The 19,149-nt window shown below is 42.2% G+C and overlaps 1 protein-coding gene across 8 annotated transcripts in view; it reads left to right on the forward strand.

The window, feature by feature from the left end:
- The window catches only part of ECT2 (epithelial cell transforming 2), a 67,709-nt gene that overhangs the window by 16,697 nt on the left and 31,863 nt on the right, over nt 1-19,149 (forward strand). For all 8 annotated transcript variants that reach the window (XM_061637340.1, XM_061637339.1, XM_061637344.1 and 5 more), the window contains 11 exons: nt 2,915-2,988; nt 3,145-3,275; nt 4,380-4,495; nt 4,643-4,705; nt 5,898-6,120; nt 7,451-7,587; nt 8,462-8,581; nt 8,958-9,026; nt 10,486-10,596; nt 12,366-12,462; nt 14,007-14,088. In XM_061637340.1, coding sequence (XP_061493324.1) covers nt 2,915-2,988; nt 3,145-3,275; nt 4,380-4,495; nt 4,643-4,705; nt 5,898-6,120; nt 7,451-7,587; nt 8,462-8,581; nt 8,958-9,026; nt 10,486-10,596; nt 12,366-12,462; nt 14,007-14,088 — 1,223 coding nt within the window. The remainder of the gene's footprint in view (nt 1-2,914; nt 2,989-3,144; nt 3,276-4,379; nt 4,496-4,642; nt 4,706-5,897; nt 6,121-7,450; nt 7,588-8,461; nt 8,582-8,957; nt 9,027-10,485; nt 10,597-12,365; nt 12,463-14,006; nt 14,089-19,149) is intronic.

Genomic DNA, 19,149 nt, shown 5'->3' on the forward strand with positions numbered 1-19,149 from the left:
CAGTCTGGCTGCTGCGTTTTGCACTAGCTGAAGTTTCCGAACTGTCTTCAAGGGCAGCCCTACGTAGAGCGCATTACAGTAATCCAATCTAGAAGTTACCAGAGCATGAACAACTGAGGCGAGGTCATCCCTGTGCAGATAGGGTTGTACGAGGGCTTTTACATTCTGGTCCTCAAGATACCATAGAAACATCTGAAGCCTGCTGCAACGACATTGCGGGGCACTTCCAAAATAAAATCGCATGCATCCGTAGGGACTTAGACTCTGATGTTATGACAGATGAATCCATTGAAGTGTCCAGAACGCGGTCTTGCCCTTCATTATTGGATGAGTTTCAGTTGGTGCAGCTTGAGGAAGTGGACAAGGTGCTTGGAATGGTGCGGGTGACTATGTCTGCTCTGGATCCTTGTCCATCTTGGCTAGTGAAGGCTAGCAGGGCTGGTACCACCGGGTGGACCAAGGAAGTGATAAATGCCTCCTTGAGGGAGGGAGTAGTCCCTAGTAGCCTCAAGGAGGCAGTAGTGAGACCTCTGTTAAAGAAACCTTCCTTGGACCCAGATAACTTGAACAATTATAGACCGGTGGCGAATGTCCCCTTTTTGGGCAAGGTTTTGGAGCGGGTGGTTGCCGGCCAGCTCCAGGTGCTCTTGGATGAAACCGATTATCTGGATCCGTTTCAATCCAGTTTTAGGCCCGGTTTTGGCACTGAAACAGCCTTGGTCGCCCTGTATGATGACCTTTGTCGGGAGAGGGACAGAGGGAGTGTGACTCTATTGATTCTCCTTGATCTCTCAGCGGCGTTTGATACCATCGACCATGGTATCCTTCTGGGGAGACTCGCGGAGTTGGGAGTTGGGGGCACTGCTTGGCGGTAGCTCCGCTCCTACTTGGCGGATTATCGCCAGAAGGTAGTACTTGGGGAACATTGCTCGACACCCTGGACTCTCCATTGTGGAGTCCCTCAGGGGTCGATTTTGTCCCCCATGCTTTTTAACATCTACATGCAGCCTCTGGGTGCGGTCATCAGGAGTTTTGGAGTGCGTTGTCATCAGTATGCTGATGACACGCAGCTCTATTTCTCCTTTTCATCTTCTTCAGGTGAGGCTGTTGATGTGCTGAACCGTTGCCTGACCGCGATAACGAACTGGATGAGAGCTAATAAACTGAGACTCAATCCAGACAAGACTGAGACACTGTTGGTGAGTGCCTTCCCTGCCCAGATGGTGGATGTTTATCCTGTTCTAGATGGGGTTACACTCCCCTTGAAGGAACAGGTTCGTAGTTTGGGGATTCTTTTCGATCCTTCCTTGTCTCTTGAGGCTCAAGTGGCCTCGGTGGCACGGAACGCGTTCTACCACCTTAATAGGTGTTGGGGCTTTGACCAGAACCTTCCCCGCTCAAGGAAAGACTGTGTACAGGGATATATTTTTTGTTGAGGAATAGTTTTGGTAACTCAACTTTTTTTTTAAAACAAAACAAAACCCTACTTTGATATCTTATCTCTTAGTACATTCAGCTGCAACCAGAGGTGGTCCCACTCAGTACATACTTGACTGTGCAGGAAGAAATGGATTTTGCTTTTAAAGCTCCTGCATCTTACTGTTAAGAAGTCTTTCACTGTTTTGGAAGATGCCTTGGAGGCTTATTAGACTGACATGACCATTCTGAAGTTGTATAAGTTTTCAATTAAATGTTAACTCTGAAATAGCTGAAAGTACAGTTCATGAAGACAAGCCTTTGTCTTCTGTCACCAAAAATTATACCTGTAGCCTAATGCCCTGAACTAGAGGTCTAGTAGTGTAGTAATGCTTATGGAGTTACTTTATCACCAAGCGGCAGGAGATGTTTCATAACCGAAATGCAATTTCTTTCTAATTTTGTGGCATCTAGCCACACTAAAATGGAATCTAATCTTTATCCATTTGTTTCCCACTGATTCACAATGTACTTTAGTTTAGCAGTCTTCCATGAATAAACATGCATTTCATTTAAATTGCATTTAAATACAGTTGACCCTCCTTTCCTGTCCTAGTAAAGTAATGGAATTGTCCTTATTCAAATATATGATAGATTTATGATATGGCTCACTTTGAAATGCTAGGGTAGATAGACTTAAAACATTGATTGAAAACTTGATTAAAATTGGCCTCCCCTTCTTCTTCCCTCAGTTATTTGAATCAAGGAAGAGATTCAGTAGTTTTAATATTTTCTGAAGGAGCATGAATAATAATTGATTTCTATAATTAAAACAGATTGTATTGTGTTCAGCTAAGCCCTGGTCAGAGTAGACCCACTGAAATTAATGACCTAAGTTAGTTGTGTCTAGTAACTTTAATGAGTCTACTCTGACTAGAAATAGCATTGAATACCACCCATTGGTTTGCAGTTAAATACATTATACTACTTCAGAACAAAGGCTCTGGTCATGTAGCCTACATGAACAGTTGGACGTTTATAATGTCTGCATACAAAAGGGAGGGGGAGTAGGTGGTGCAAGCCTGTGGCTTGTTATAGCGCCAAACCATAGTTTGGCGTTACTTCTGAATATGTGAATGTATATGTGACCATCATAATGTTTGACTGTAAAGATCAGATTTGTCCCTGGTTTGTTTTAACTTTGTGTTTCAATAAGAGACTCAAAGATTCAATAAGAGACTTATAGATTCAGTTTTGCAAGTGTGTAGACTTATTTAGCACTCTTCTGCTAACATCCAATCTTGAAATAAAAAAGATAATTTTTTAAAAATCAATTTCAATCTCAAAAATCAAGCATGAATTTTTGTCCTCTTTGTCAAACGCTATGATCTTTACTAGGTAAACCTTTGCAAGGACATGCTCTAGGAGGAACTAGACTTACTCAGTGGAGGAATTGCAAAGGAATGTTCCTGTTACCTATTTCTGTCTTGGGTTGCAGGCAGCTGTGAGTCTAGGCACACCAATCATGAAAGCAGAGTGGATATATAAGGCCTGGGAGAGAAGAAATGACATGTATGTATACATTTTTCAAAGTGGCACTTTATGTAGCTGCTTTGTTATCTGCTCTGTTTGAGACAACCTGTGGCAGGATAGTGAGCAGAGACTATTCTCTGTAGGGAAACATGATGCAACTTGGTTTAAATTTCCCCAATACCCCGTTCCCTTTAGTGACTTCTGTGCTGCTTCTGAGGAATTCTGGAAAGAATGTAAAGTTCCCCCATTTCAGGACTGCGTGTTAAGTTTTCTTGGATTCTCTGATGAAGAGAAGAAGAACATGGAAGAAATGACAGAAATGCAAGGTAAATGTGAAAAGGTATTGCGATAAAAGAATTACGAAAATAAAATGCTTCAATCCTTCTCCTCCTCCCTTCAACAAAAATGTCACCTTCAGTGTTAAAAGAGATTTGTTTGTGCGTGCGCTGAAGGGGGAGGCACACAATATAAATACCCAGCAAGTCTTTATATTACTGAAACTGCAGATTTCCATGGTGCTGTCTTACTGACAACACGTTGGTCTTAGTGTTCGTGTTTGTGAGTATGAGATGTCAGCTCGCAGTGGATTATACCCATCTGTGGATTCATATGCTTTCCTTCTGATTTGCACTTAAAAGAGGCTGAACCATCTAAAGCAAGTCTAAATGCTGAGCACTGGTTACAGAGAAGATGTCAAATGCTTCAGCTGTGTGTCAAATATATGTAAAATGGAATTGTAAAAAATGTAGAGAGTCAGCTTTGCATCGTGTAATAATCAACATTGGAAGCAGTAGGTAAGAAATCTATGGTCTTGCTTTTAAACATTGTCTTTTTCTCTACCAAGTATGGTTAGCATTGTACATAGTGTTCTAGAGTTCTTAGAGCACTCTTGTTACTTTGATAACCCTTACAACAACCCTCAAAGAGGTCAGTATTATTCCTAAATGGCAGAAGGAAGAATGCTGGGAATGCTGAGAATAAGCACGTTACTAAGACCATGTAGTAAGTCCATTGTTGTGATGAGATTTCAAGTAATGGCATCCAAGCTGACTCTCTTGGCCAGTATGTGACACCAGATCCTAGAGGTGCTCTTCCCCAATTTCTCCTCCCTCTCAAATCTCCAGCTACTTGTCACTGGGCCTAATTTCATACATGTGGTAAGGAGGGGAAACCAGGGAAGAAGAGTGGCAAAAAGAGATGAAAGAGGTACCCCATTTCCTTTTGGCTCTGGCCTCTGACAGATTACCCCCTGGACGAGAAGAGATAGGCTCCTCATCCCTGTGTCAAATGATACTTTGAGAATAGCTGCAGATTTTCCAGTAGGAAATAAGATTTGTTTTTCTTCACACTGCTGCAATGTTAGATTGAAATTAACTGTATAATTTAGAAAGGAACAGATTAATCTTGGCTTTCCTCTTTTGTGTCTGCAGGTGGACAATATCTGCCTGTTGGTGATGAAAGGTGTACTCATCTCATAGTTGAAGAAAATACAGTAAAAGACCTTCCATTTGAGCCATTTCAGAGCCTCTACATTGTAAAGCAGGAGGTCAGATTTTAACAGAAAATCTTGGGTTCTTAAGATGCGTAGCAAAACCTAAAACACTTGGCTTTTGCTTTTCAGTAGCTGTTGGCAATGATAGATTGTTGCATAGGCTTGAACAAATAACTGAAAAAGTTTTTTCTCCCTCCTTAGTGGTTTTGGGGAAGCATTCAGATGGATGCCAGAGCTGGAGAGTCTATGTACCTGTTTGAAAAGGTGAGCTGCTACTGAAGGAAATCTAGACTATTTGGAGACAATATATAGAACAATGTACAGATCTTTAAACTGGGAAAATCCTTGTTCTTGGCCTATCCATTAAATATAAAATGGCACGTTGGTATGATTTTTAAACATTTACTATAGTACCATTTACTCATGTAAAATATTTATGAACTCAAGGCAGCTTAAACAGTGGCCTGGTTCATCACATTAAACCATAGTTCAATACAAATGTGAAAGAGCACCATGGTTGTGTATGCTGCTCAAAAGCTCTCGTGGCACTCCTCCCCTCTGGGACACCATAGACTAAACAAGCCAGAGTGTCACTTGTCATGTTGTCAGAACCAGAGTTTGCGGTTTGTTTCCCTAAACAAAACATGAGCGATAAGCCAAGAACTTTGGTTACTGCTTATGGTTTGTTGGAGAAAACCAAACCATGAACCCGTGTTTGGACAGCTTGGCAAGCCAAATTCTGGGTTGTTCAGCCTGTGGCGGCAGTAGAAAGAGAGCATTGCAGGAATTTTTGAGCAGTGTACACCATCATGGTGCTTGTTCACATTAAACCATAGTTTGTATTAAACTATGGATCAATGGGATGTGCAGACTATGCCAATAACAGATAAAATGCAATTTCTAACAATAGCATAGAATACAGTACAAAGCCTCCTGTAAAAGCTTCTGAGTTTTATAAAGCCAGTAGTAATAAATGCACATCCAGCCCAAAAAGAAAACACATTTTTTTCATAAGACCATAAACGCAAAGGAACTCAAATGTAGCATAAAAGAATTACTCAAAAATAAGCCAGTGAAAATAAGTGGGGGGTGTATTCAACATAGTGTTAAATTGCTGATTCCATCAGGGCAAGGACTTCTTGTGCAACAGAACACCCTCCCCCTGCGCATCCCCTAAATCAGTTCTGGGTTTTCTGTCAACCCCTTAACCCCCAACAGACATGGGGATACCATGGGGTGCACGTGGGGGCAGGAGAGGGGGGAAAGTTCCATTGCGCTAGCACTATTATTTAGTTGAATACTCCCATACGTCTTTAAGGCCTTTTTGAGTTCCCGTAGTAAGTTTTACAGTGAAACCAATAATTAATTTAAGTAGCAGTATCTTACAGCTTCCTGTGCTTCTAAGCTGTAGACTGGGTGTAGAGTTACAAATTTTAACATTTATATTTCATTACAGCTAGACAGTCCTGAATTGAAAACGTCGGTCTCGCAACTTTCTCTGAATACTCCAAATAGCAACCGGAAGAGACGTCGCTTAAGGGAGACCCTTGCTCAGCTGACCAGGGAGACGGATATGTCTCCCTTCCCACCTCGGAAACGGCCATCCGCTGAACATTCCCTTTCTATAGGATCTTTACTTGATATTTCCAACACACCAGAATCAGGCATGACTAATGGAGGTACGGCTAAACCAGCTCTGTATACTTTTAATAGTTCTGGCAAAAACAAAACACTTCTGAATCATTCTCCTGACATGAGTAACTGACTTTTTCCTTCTCGATACTATGCAGGGAACAGGATAGTATTGAGGAACATGGACATTGGTAGACAAAAGGGCAACTCTCATTTCAATAGACTTAGTCGGATGAGAAGGAAATCATGCAGACTTCCCAATTGTATTCCTCTGGATAACGTTGCTCATAAATGTTGTATAAATTCTTTAAAGAATCTACAGCAAACCATGAAGGCAGCTAGCAGTGAGCCATCTGAAAGCCTAGTTAATGGAGCACCTCCAAGAAATCTTCAAAAATATATTCTTTTCCCAATGGAAAGCAAGGAAACTTCTGTAAGGCTGTGTTCTGTTCCAGTTTCAAAAGATGTTGTCTTATGCGAACATCATCCAGGTAGAGATGTACGGAGAACATCACAAGGTGTTCCTTAAAATTACAACTTCCTTAAAATGTTTAGATACCAATGGCCATGTAGGTAATGCAGAACTTAACTTGCAGTGTGAATCATGTACTAAAAAGGCAATTTCAAAATACAGACTGGATCTGTTTGTGGACCCTGACTTGCAAAACAAACCAAATTTGCCCCAGCAAATGAAGAGTTGCAGACACTATACTGGTGAAAATAAGGGTGCTCCAGCTTGCACAAACAGTATTGCTGAAGTGCAGGAAGTGAGTTATGCAAGAAGTAACAAACAACAAGACCATGAAGATGAGTGTAGTTCTTGCCACAGGACACCGCTTAATAAGAGTTGGATAATAGGATCTGAACCAACCTCTGAATCAAATTCAGACGCCAGTTTCACTTACACTGTTGCAATGGTGCCAACACGTAACCATTAGTTAGATACCATTCAGATTTCTACTTCATTGTGTACCTGAAATCCCTGGCAATTAATTCTCTCTTACAATAAAATATAAAAATGTCACTGTTAGCATCAAAATACTCCAACAATATTCCCTAATCTTACTAAAATCATAGGTACTGGTTATTTTATAATGGTAGTACAGAGAGAAAGTGGTAGACAATTGCAAGTTGCACAATGGCACTAAAAGCAGAACCTATTTAGTGCATTCCCCATTCAAGCAGGGTTTTTTTCCCCAACTTTAAAAAATGGAATAGTACTCAAATCGTTCCATAAAAAACAGATTAATACTTCTAATGGAAATAGTCTTCTTTAACTGTAAAATGTATAATCTATTAAGAATCCATAGTAGTTTCTTTGCTTGTCAAAAATATATATATATCATTTTTTGCATCTTGTGTCTACATCGTTTACAGAAACTCCAAAATCATGTGCAAAACCATCCAAAAACTCAACTCCTTTTCTTCAAAAGCAGTCTGCAAGATGGCAGGTTGCAAAGGAGCTGTATCAGACAGAGAGCAACTATGTTGATATCCTGACAACCATAATCCAGGCAAGTCAATAGGGTTTTTTCCCCCTCTGTACCTGATGAAAACTTGCTGCAAATCGATACCACATCACTTTCCAGAAATGATCCTTTATAAAAGGCATGTACAAAGACTGGGCCTTCTTGAGAACTGTTTGACATTTTACATGGCTGGCATATTTGCTGTATGTATGTTGCATGTCTCGTTGTGAATGCTGGAGAATGAGAAATGTGCTTCTGTAAAAGAGATGATGAGGAGACAGTCATGCATTGGAGAGCTATGGCTGGCCAGCACTTCCTGGCATATGTACACATGACTGAGCTTTAAATAAGCTTTTACATTGGGATCCCACTGTTCTCCCATTCAGATGACTTTCAGTTCCATGCTTGTTTATCTTCATTAAGGCTTCAGCAACAGGTGCTCCTAGGCTGTTCATTGGGCTCATACGTCTACCACATGTTAAGACTTACCTGACCATCATGCTTTTTGGCCCTAGTCAGCAGCTGCTCTTCCTGGAGAAAGGGTTGAAGAGTGGCGGGCCTGTGCCTAAGCACGGCCTGCCAGCCAGTTCTACTAGCATGGATGTGGTTTTCTCTACCTCTTTTACCTTTGGGTTGGCAATGAAGACAGAGCAAAAACAAAAGAAACTGACATGGGTGCTAGGAAAGCCTTCCTTTTTTTTTTTTTTGCTGTGGAGTGGATGTAATGGAAGTAAGTACTACGTAGTGTTATCTTGGTGTAGTAGATCTGCTCCATGACCCTCTGGTTCAGCTGATAATTGCCAGCAGCTGGCTTTGGGGCAAGTGGGTCTTCTGTGAAAAGTATGAATCTGTCTTGAATATGGCATTCCAAATAAGATACTATATGGGTTTAAATGCCTTTTCTGCCTTCCTTTTTCAGGTCTTTCAAGTCCCTTTGGAAAAGGAAGGACAGCTTGGAGGCCCCATCCTTGCACCAGAAGAAATTAAAACCATATTTGGCAGTATTCCTGACATCCTTGATGTACACACCAAGATAAAGGTTGTTTTTAAGAATTGTACAATGTACATTTTTCATCTGTGTTGCTTATGCCACCCTGCAAAAACATTAATACTTGGAACAACTAAGAACAAAAAACAGAATTTGAAGTTAGAAGTTTAGCACTCTGTAAGGTATTTTTGTACTACTCTCTTAAGTGCAATCCTTCTTGAGTAGACTCCCTGAAACTGACTCGCCTCAGGCATAATACCAAACTAAGTGTTCATATCTTCTCCTGCTTCTAAATGTGGCATGAAAATAAAGGTCATTTGGGAGTGGGAAACACAGCACAAATACAGGACACTAATGTGACTTTTCCATCTTATGAACTGTAAGTACTTGGGGGAAAAAAATTGGCAATATCTCATCTATGTTCTAGGAGGACCTTGAAGACCTTATGATAAACTGGACTGAAAGCAAAAGCATTGGTGATATCATACTGAAATATGTAAGTGTTTCATATTAACTGTGAGTTAGTGCAGCTGTTTGATGCCTCCAAGATCGAGACTCAATCACAGGCTTTACCATGAGCATTTCCCAAGCACATGTGGAGGAGGCTGTTGGTCTTAGAGACATCGAGAGAATTCACAACCAATGTTAAAATGTGCTGCTTGTGTTAGTAACATCGGTTAAAGTTTTGGATTGCATACATGTACTGTTGTATTTTGTTAAGCCTTAAACTTGTGCCATCTAGACAAATCATTGCATTCTCATTTATCTACTTTTTCAAACTCTTGGGCAGGAATCAGGCTGTTTAAAATGGCAGTTTTTACAAAGATATCTTGTCCTGTGGTTCTTATAAGCCTGTAAAAGTTCATCCTTTCAAACAAGTAAATGGTTTCATGAACATGAGAATAATTGGTGTCTTCAGATGTCAGTCTGACAATGTAGATACAGTGCCTTAGACCAGTAAATGTCTGTACAGTGTTCGTATAGCATCCTCAAAATGGTGCACACTGTCCTTGCAACCCATAAGCATTATGGGCTTCAGCATATGTTGAGCCCATGCTTATCAGTTAATGTTTTACTAGTGTGAAGTTGATGGTATGGGAATATCCACAGAGAAAGACTGGATTCTTCCCACACTTTTGATTTTATGGTCAAGAGTCTGACATGTGGATGTGTCTCTCTGAAGTATTTGTTTAGCTACTTTGCAGTTGTAACTTGTCTGTACTTGGCTATGCTTAGAACAAACCAGTGGAGGATTTTTTTTGGTTCAGATTATATAAACAAATACAGCAGCACTGTAAAATTAGCTGCTCTCGATGTGTGCTGCTTGTTAGTTTTCTCATTATGCCTAGTTTTATTATGGAATATGATATGACCACTTTCCCACAATCTTTGGTGAAGTGAAAAAATTAATTTTAGATTTCAAATGCTGAAAGCTTTTTTCTTTTTATAGAGGAAGTCATAGAAAACATTTATAATGCCTGAGTGGCTGTATTGAATCTCAGTGCATATACTTTAGAAGAACCATTTTATTTTGGATGTCAAACTAGTTGCCAAGGTTTTCAAGGTGGCTATATCTTATAATAGCATGTGTGGTGGACAATAGTTCCTACTAAATCTAGCATGGGACAACTTCATCAAAGAAAAGAGCAGTTACTGTAGAGCAGCGTTCCCCAGCCAGGTGTCCTCCAGAGGGTGTTGAACCACAAATCCCATCATTCTTTGCCACTCTCCACACTGGCTGGGGCTGATGGGAGTTATAGTCCAAAACGTCTGGTGGTCACTAGGTTGGGAAGGCTGCTGTAGAGCATCACTTCACTGGTTTAGCAGTAAATGAAAATACTTCAGGGATTGATTCTATCTTTAAGTTGTGTACTATGGAGAAACAGTTTTTAAAAGGTTTCTTTTCCCACTTCAGCTGCATGCATGTTGTAAATGAAAGTTCTGCGTTCTTTCAGTCAAAAGACTTGCTGAGAACGTACCCTCCTTTTGTGAACTTCTTTGAAATGAGTAAGGAAACTATTACTAAGTGTGAAAAACAAAAGCCGAGATTTCATGCTTTCCTGAAGGTAATGACTTCTTTCATGCTTGTTATTTTTTTATGGGTCCGTTGCAGAGTGTCTCCGCCTGAAAAGTTTGACTTTGGAAATGGGGACAAGAATCATGATTTTGAGTGCCAAGATATTACACAAATTAAATAGTAGAAGCTGTAGCGCTGAATTCTGTAGTAAAGATTTCCTCTGTCAGTGACTGGACTATATGCTGACTTCTGTGTAATCGGTTAGCAGCATCTGACTGCCTTTTAGAACAGATGTGGACAGAAGGTGGATTAGGATCTACCAGTAGACTGGCAACGGCTTCTCACTCTTTATTTGTTGATTTTTTTAAAAAATACTTCTTACCTACTTTTATTGCCAAGACAGTCCCAGAGCAGGTTAGATTAAAAAGTCAGGTACATACGACATTTTATAAAAACAAAGTAGGCAAGGAACAACAGCACTGCAAAATATTAACTAAATTGATTCAACATTTGTATCAAGCAAAAGTCTGGATGAATGACACCAAAAACTCGAGTCTGTACCAGCTGTATCTCAGAGGGCTGGAAATTCTAAAATTTCCACTGAGAGAGCCGTCCTTTGTGTTGCCACATAGTGAGTTTGGGCCAAAGGCATCACGGTCATACATGGACAGGCTGTATGGAAGAAAACACTCCAAGTATCTAAGTCTTAAGTTTTTTAGGGCTTTATAAGCCTTGAACCTGGCTCAGTAGCATATTGACAGCCAGTACAGCCCTCCCAGTATGGTGCTCCCAGTAGGCAGCTCCAGATAACAACCTAGCTCCATCATTCTGTACTAGCTGCAGCTTTCAAATTGGCTTCAAAGGCAGCTCCACATAGATCACATCAACCTTGAATGCCAATGCACGGGTTCCTTTGGCCTGACTACCTTTGACCAGGAATGGCCATAGTTGGTGAACCGACCAAAGATGGCAGATGGTTGCATCTCACCATGATAGCCTCCCCCAGTCCTACGTGCCTGTTCGTTTGGAGGGAGCGCAACCCTGTCCAGAACAGGAAACCTGTCCAATTGCTGTACATAGGAACTGCCTGCCCGCAGGACCTCCAGCTTCTTAAGATTCAGCATCAACCTGTTGGTCCTCATCCGCCCCACCACAGTGTTGTGGACCAGTCCAGGATCTGCATAGCCTCTTCTGACTTGGATGTATGCAGAAATGGAGCTGGATGTCATCATCACATGACACTAAATAGCGCTGGGGGCAAGATGAAAGCCTACAGAATCCCACAGGGTAATTGCAATTGGGTTGAGGTGCAGTCTTCTGGTACTGCTTTCTGGAAATGACCCTGTAGATAGGAGCATTGCTGTGCCTCTCACCCTACGTAGTTGACCCAACAGGATACCGTGAGCTGAATGGCATGTAATGCCTTTCAGAGATCAAGGAGAAGCAACATGGTCACACTGCCCCTCTCCTGATAAGGGTCATTTGTCAGGGAGACCAAGGCCAATCTGTATGTCAGCTGAAGCCTGAAGCCTGTTTGATTATCTGGACTCATTCCCAGTCTCCTCCAAGAGCATCTGAAGTTGAATGGCCAATGCCCTCTCTAGCATATTTCTTAGATGGGATATTTGCGACTGGGTGGTAATTACAAACCTCTGAATCTGGGGTGGGTTTTCTGAGGAATGGTTGCACTACTGCCTCTTTAAGAACAGCAGGCACCAACCCGTCATGCAAAGAAAATAAGAATCTCTGAGGTGGCAGTGGCAAAGTTCTTAAATGCATGCTTTCTCTGGTATAAAGCCACTGCTTTGCTCTCAATAGATAAATCAAGCTAAGCCAGAGTGTGGTCGCCAGAGTTTAGCAGAACTGCTCATCCGACCTGTTCAGAGGCTGCCTAGTGTGGCCCTTCTTTTAAATGGTAAGTGTGGACTTTTTTGTCTAGCTTTTAAAATACTAGCTTTAATGGGGCAAATGTTTTGGTCTTATTCTAGTTGCTTTGAATTGGGAGAGCCAAACATTTTGAACTTCATCTGACTCTCTGGATTTTTCTTGAAATGTACTTGACAAAAGTTCCTAAAGGGATAGTGAATGCTTAAACATTGTGTGCTAATGTTTCCTAACATCTGTTTAAGGCCCTAATTTAACACCAAAGAGATCTTTAAGCATGTTTTTAATTAAGAGGCATCATGGAATGTAATTGGGCAGTGACTTCAGTCAGTTTTTTTTTCCAGAGATCTATGTCACCAAAATGTATTATGTATTTATTTTATTTATATCCTGCCCTTCCTCCCAGTAGGAGCCCAAATGTATGCAGTTTTTAAATCCATTTGTACCTTTCCATAGGTATGGTCATTCAGGCCTAACCTGCATAAAATACATGCATGTTTGTACAGGGTGAACAAGTGGTTAAAAAACCAATTTGTCTATAATTCTTGTGTTTGGTCAAAATGTTTCTGCATTTTAAAGACCTATTTTTCCCCCTTTGTCACCCTAGAATGAGAGGGGCTATGGGTCAGTGGAAAAGAAGCTGTGCTGTGAAATTGTTCCCACATCTGGAAGCTTGCTGCTATGGCTCCAGGACCGGCTCCAGGCATGCCGGGGCCCTTGGGCATCAGCTTGCCCTGGCCCCCGGCATGTGTGCGTGTTCATGCGCACGCGGCCCCCCCTACCTGTCTCCTGTCTTTTACTATTGCCATTAACCAAGATGGTGGCTGCAGTTTCCCTAAGGGGATAAAGCCTCTGCTGCCATCTTTGTTGATCAACTAAGATGGTGGCAGGGGCTTCAGTACTTTAGGGAAACCGCGGCAGCCATCTTCATTAAAGGCAATACTAAAAGGCAGGAGACAGGTAAGTAGGGGGCGTGGGGGGGTGCAGATTGCCACGGATCGTGGAAGGGGAGCGGAGGGGCCGCTAAGGGCCCCCCTGTTACCCTGTAGTTCCAGGGGCCCTCGGGCCAGTGCCCCACCTGGCCACCCTTTAGAACCAGCCCTGTATGGCTCCTTCTCTTCTCTCTTCCCTATCTGCCCCCTGGTCTTTGAACCTTCATTTGTTCTTAAATACATTAACCCTATTTATAAACTTCCATGACTCTTTAACTCTGGTTGTCAGAAATAGGATTTAGAATAGTTGTGAAAGATGTTCTCAGATATTCTAAGACAGGTTTTTCTTAGGGAGTTGAGGGAGAGTATAATAGTATTTCAATAAAACTTGGCTGTGCGTTCAAATTTTCTTCCACACCCATGAAAGCTAGGAATATATACCTTAAAAAAAGATGATGATGAAAGCGGAACTTACTGGGTTTCTGGCTGGCCTGCCTGATCCTTCATTTAATGAAGCCACACAGACACACAGATTCTTGATGTCGACTGTCTCTCAAAAGCTGCAGTCTCTTTTATGGTAAAATGGTCAATATCATCCTGGCATTATTAAAATAGTAATACTTTTCATATGTTCCTGTTGCAGACATAAAGAAACACACAGCAGAAGACAATCCTGACAAGGCAACTCTAGAGAGAGCCATTGAGTCACTAAAGGAAGTGATGACGTAAGTTGTGAAACTAGTCGATACCGTTCAGAAAATAAAAGGTCCGGTTCTGAAAATAGTGTTTAGTAGACTAAGGGTGCAGAAGGAAGTTAGGACATGGCAGCTGTCCGGCTGAGCCAGCTGGGTCCCAGCTCAGCCAGGCTACGGCGGTGTAAGTCCCTCATCCTGGCTCAGCCAGCAAAACCCACCCCCTTCAGATGAAACTAGCATAAATTAAGTCAGTTTAAGTCCTCAGAAAGGGGTGTTCCAGGGTTGTGGTGGGGGCAGGACTGAGGGGAGGGGGCTTATGCCATATCCTACATCCGTTCATCTGGGTCATGTGACATCTAGTCCCGGCATTAGTTAAGCCGGGAAAAAGGGTGGTCTAAGTAAAAACACACAATAGCTCTGTGTTTTGCTGCTTTTATTTTCTCCCCACTGGGCTTTGCCAGCTGAGCCAGCATTCTCCCCTCCGAAGGGCTCCTAAATGGAGTTAGGATCTGGTATACTTCAAGCTGGTGTAACTTCAGCTGGCTTAAGTTACACCTGCTTCCTCCATGTAGGATTGCTCTGCTCCTTGTCAACAGTGTGTACTGCCTATTAGTGTGTACTGCCTATTGAGCACACAAGTGCTTTGCATATGGCTTGTCTTGTATATATCCAGCTTGTGTTTGCAGACTTCAATAAATAAACAAAAAATAGCAGTGGCAGAGTTTTTGTGATGAAATAGCTTCCATTAGAATCATAGAATCGTAGAGATGGAATGGGCCTATAAGGCCATCAAGTCCAACCCCCTGCTCAATGTAGGAATCCAAATTAAAGCACACCTGACAGGTGCCTGTCCAGCTGCCTCTTGAATGCCTCCAGTGTTGGAGAGCCCACCACCTCCCTAGGTAATTGGTCCCATTGTCATATTGCTTTAACAGTTAGGAATTTTTTTCTGATGTTCAGTCGAAATCTGGCTTCCTGAAACTTGAGCCCCTTATTTCATGTCATGCACTCTGGGACAATCAAGAAGAGGTCCTGGGCCCCCTCTGTGTGACATCTTTTCAAATACATGAAGGGTGTTATCACATCTCCCCTCAGTCTTCCCTTCTCAAGGCTAAACATGCCACTTCTTTCAGTCTCTCCTCACAGGACTTTGTTCCAGTTCCCTGATCATCCTTGTTACCTTCCTCTGAACCTGTTCTAGTTTTTCTGCATCCTTCTTAAAGTGTGGTGTCCAGAACTGGATGCAGTACTCAAGATGAGGCCAAACCAGTCCTGAATAAAGGGAAACTAGTACTTCATAAGATTTGGAAACTATACTTCTGTTAACGCAGCCTAAAATAGCAAACAAAAACAACAATCCCAAGATCCTTCTCACATGCAGTATTGCTGAGCCAGGTATCCCCCATCTTACAACTGTGCATTTGGTTTCTTTTTCCTAGGTGTAGAACTTTACACTTATTCCTGATAAATTTCATTCTGTTGATTTCAGCCCAATGCTCCAGCCTATCAAGATCCCTTTTTGTTTCTGTCTTCCAAGGTATTAGCTATCCCTCCCAATTTTTTAATCATCTGCAAATTTGATTAGTATTCCCTGCACCTTCTCATCCAAGTCATTAATAATAATGTTGAAGACCACTGGGACCAGGACCGAGCCCTGTGGTATCCCATTCGTTACTTTCCCCCAGTTTGAGAAGGAACCATTGATGAGCACTCTTTGAGTATGATTCTGTAGCCAACGCTGGATCCACCTGATAGTTGTTCCATCCAGCCCACATTTAGCTAGCTTGCTAATCAGAATATCATGGGGCATTTTGTCATAAGCTTTGCTGTAGAGATATATTATGTCCACAGCCTTCCCATAGTCTACCAGGGAGGTTACTTGATCAAAAAATGAGATAAGATTAGCCTGGCAGGATTTGTTCTTCATAAATCCATCACTGCATTGTTTTCAAAGTGCTTACAGATTGACTGCTTTATAATCTGCACCAAAATTTTCCAAGGGATTGATGTCAGGCTGACTGGTCTGCAGTTCCCAGGTTCTTCCTTTTTGCCTTTTTTGAAGATAGGGACAACATTAGCCCTCTTCTAATCATCCACCACTTCACTCATCCTCCATGATTTCGCAAAGATAATAGACAGTGGTTCCGAGAGTTCTTCAGCCCCTTCAATACTCTAGGATGCACTTAATTGGGCCCTGCCGATTTGAACTTGTTCAAAGTGATTAGGTATTCCTTGACCATTTGTCTATCAATTTCAAGCTGCAATCCTGTCCCTTCAACTTTGCGTTTCCCAGGAGAGTCATAGCCCCTCTTTTGGGAGAAGACTGAGCCAAAGTAGAAATTTAGCATTCTGCCTTTTCTCTGTCATCTGTTATCATTTTCCCATCCTCACTGAGTAGCTGTACCACTATTTTTTTCTGTCTTTTAATATGAATGTACCTGAAGAAAGGTTTTGGTTTTTTTGCTTTTGGCATCTCTCGCTAACCTCAGCTCATTCTCAGCTTTAGCCTTCCTGACACCATCCCTGCAATTCTATGCTACCTATCGGTACTCTTCCTTTGTAGCCTGGCCTTCCTTCAGCTTCCTGTATGTGTCATTTTTTGTTTTCAGATCAGCTCTAAGCTTTTTGTGAAGCTGCATTGGCTTCTTCTGCTGTCTTCCCCCTTTTCTCCTTGATGGAGTTGTTTGGTATTGTGCCTTCAGAATTTCCTTTTTTAGCAACTCCTGCCCATCTTGGACTCCTTTTCACTTTAGGGTTGCTTGCTGTAGAACTTTACTCACCATTGTTCTGAGTTAATTAAAATAGGCTTTCCTCAAGTCCAGGGTATGTATATGGCTACTTTCAGCTTTTGCTTCCTCTAAAATCAAGAACTCAAGTATAATGTGGTCACTTTTTATTATTGCCAAGTATAGCACGGTCACTATTTATTATTACTACCACCTGCCATTCACCAGCAAGCCCCAGGGTGGATTTTTGGGATGAACAGTGAGGGAAATAAAATTTTCTAGTTCACATTCTCTGTAGAAACATTAGTAACACAGGAAAGAAGCAATGTAAGAAGAACACCAGCAAACATACAAAAGTGTAATTCTCTATCTTTGGAGATGGCAGGTGTTGCCACCACTCACCATATGCTCAGAGGCCTTGATCCCTTAGAAGAAGGTGTTGTCAGAGAAGGAAGAATCTAACCAGATTTTCATGGCCAGTGTATTATGTTCAGCCCACCATAAGAAGTGATGATGTTATTGTAATTAACTAAGAATCAATAATTATATGCATTTCAATTTTTATATGTCAATGATTTCAACAAGTGGGAGTGTAACGGGACACACTCAGGACAGCCCGGATTATGGCTTAAAACATGCCTAAAATTTGCTGAAATCATTTACATATGCTTAAGATGTGCTGAAATAGCTTATAAAGTCTGCTTCATGCCTGTAAGCCTAATAGTATGAAAAGGAGTTATTTAAAACTGCACCCCCTTTCTTCTGTCTCCTGACCAAAGCTGTAATTTTCCTATGAAAACAACTGGAACAGTACAAGATAAAATTTCTGGGCAGACAGCCAATGTGTTATGTTAACTATCAACATGAAGTAAGAGGAAGCTCATTATATGGTGTGGTAGATAGTTGCAGACAGGGCAAAGCAGACTTTTCAGGGAGTTGAGAATGGAAGTCCCACCAGGAGCATCTGGTTAACAACCTGATGAAGAGCCTGATGAGGCTACATAAAGAAATGAAGCAAGGAGGCAGGTAGTGCCACTTCTAACAGACAATAGCTGATAAGGCTATGGGAACACACCTTCCCTTAGATCAGCCTTTCCCAACCAGTGTGCCTCCAGCTGTTTATTTTTATTGTATTTATTTAGTTTAATTTATATACCGCCCTAAGCCCGAAGGCTCTCTGGGCGGTGTACAAAAAGATAAAAACAAGCACAATATATAAATACAATAAATAATAATTAACAAACAAACAATAACGAACCAAACAACATCCAAAATACGGAAATGCTGTTTAAAATACACTTTAAAATGCCTGGGAGTATAAAAAGGTTTTCACCTGGCGCCGAAAAGATAGTAGCGTCGGCGCCAGGCGCACCTCATCAGGGAGACTGTTCCACAGTTCGGGGGCCACTACTGAAAAGGCCCTGGTTCTAGTCATCACCCTCCGAGCCTCTCGATGGGATGGTACTCGGAGGAGGGCCTTAGATGTTGAGCGTAGTGTACAGGTAGGTTCATATTGGGAGAGGCGTTCCACCAGGTATTGCGGTCCCATGCCGTGTAGGGCTTTATAGGTCAAAACCAGCACTTTGAATCTAGCCCGGAAACAAATAGGAAGCCAGTGCAGACGGGCCAGAACAGGTGTTATATGAGCGGACCTTCTGGTCCGCGTCAACAATCTGGCCGCTGCATTCTGGACTAGTTGTAGTTTCCGAACAGTCTTCAAGGGCAGCCCCACGTAGAGCGCGTTGCAGTAGTCCAATCTAGAAGTTACCAGAGCATGAACAACTGAAGCAAGGTCGTCACTGTCCAGATAGGGACGTAGCTGGGCTACCAATCGAAGATGGTAAAAAGCATTCCGTGCCACCGAGGCCACCTGGGCCTCAAGAGACAGGGAAGGATCGAAAAGAACTCCCAAGCTACGCACCTGTTCCTTCAAGGGGAGTGTAACCCCATCAAGAACAGGATGAACATCCACCATCTGAGCAGAGAAGGCACTCACCAACAGCGTCTCAGTCTTGTCTGGATTGAGCTTCAGTCTGTTAGCTCCCATCCAGTCCATTATCGCGGTCAGGCAACGGTTTAGCACGTTAACAGCCTCACCTGAGGAGGATGAAAAGGAGAAATAGAGCTGCGTGTCATCAGCGTACTGATGACAATGCAGCCCAAAACTCCTGATGACCGCACCCAGCGCCTTCATGTAGATGTTGAAAAGCATGGGGACAGTACCGATCCCTGCGGGACTCCACAATGGAGAGTCCAGGGTATCGAGCAATGTTCCCCAAGCACTACCTTCTGGTGGCGACCCACCAAGTAGGAGCGGAGCCACTGCCAAGCAGTACCCCCAACTCCCAACTCCGTGAGTCTTCCC

The sequence above is a fragment of the Rhineura floridana genome, chromosome 7, assembly GCF_030035675.1.
Source record: "Rhineura floridana isolate rRhiFlo1 chromosome 7, rRhiFlo1.hap2, whole genome shotgun sequence".
In the NCBI taxonomy this organism is placed as follows: Eukaryota; Metazoa; Chordata; class Lepidosauria; order Squamata; family Rhineuridae; genus Rhineura; species Rhineura floridana.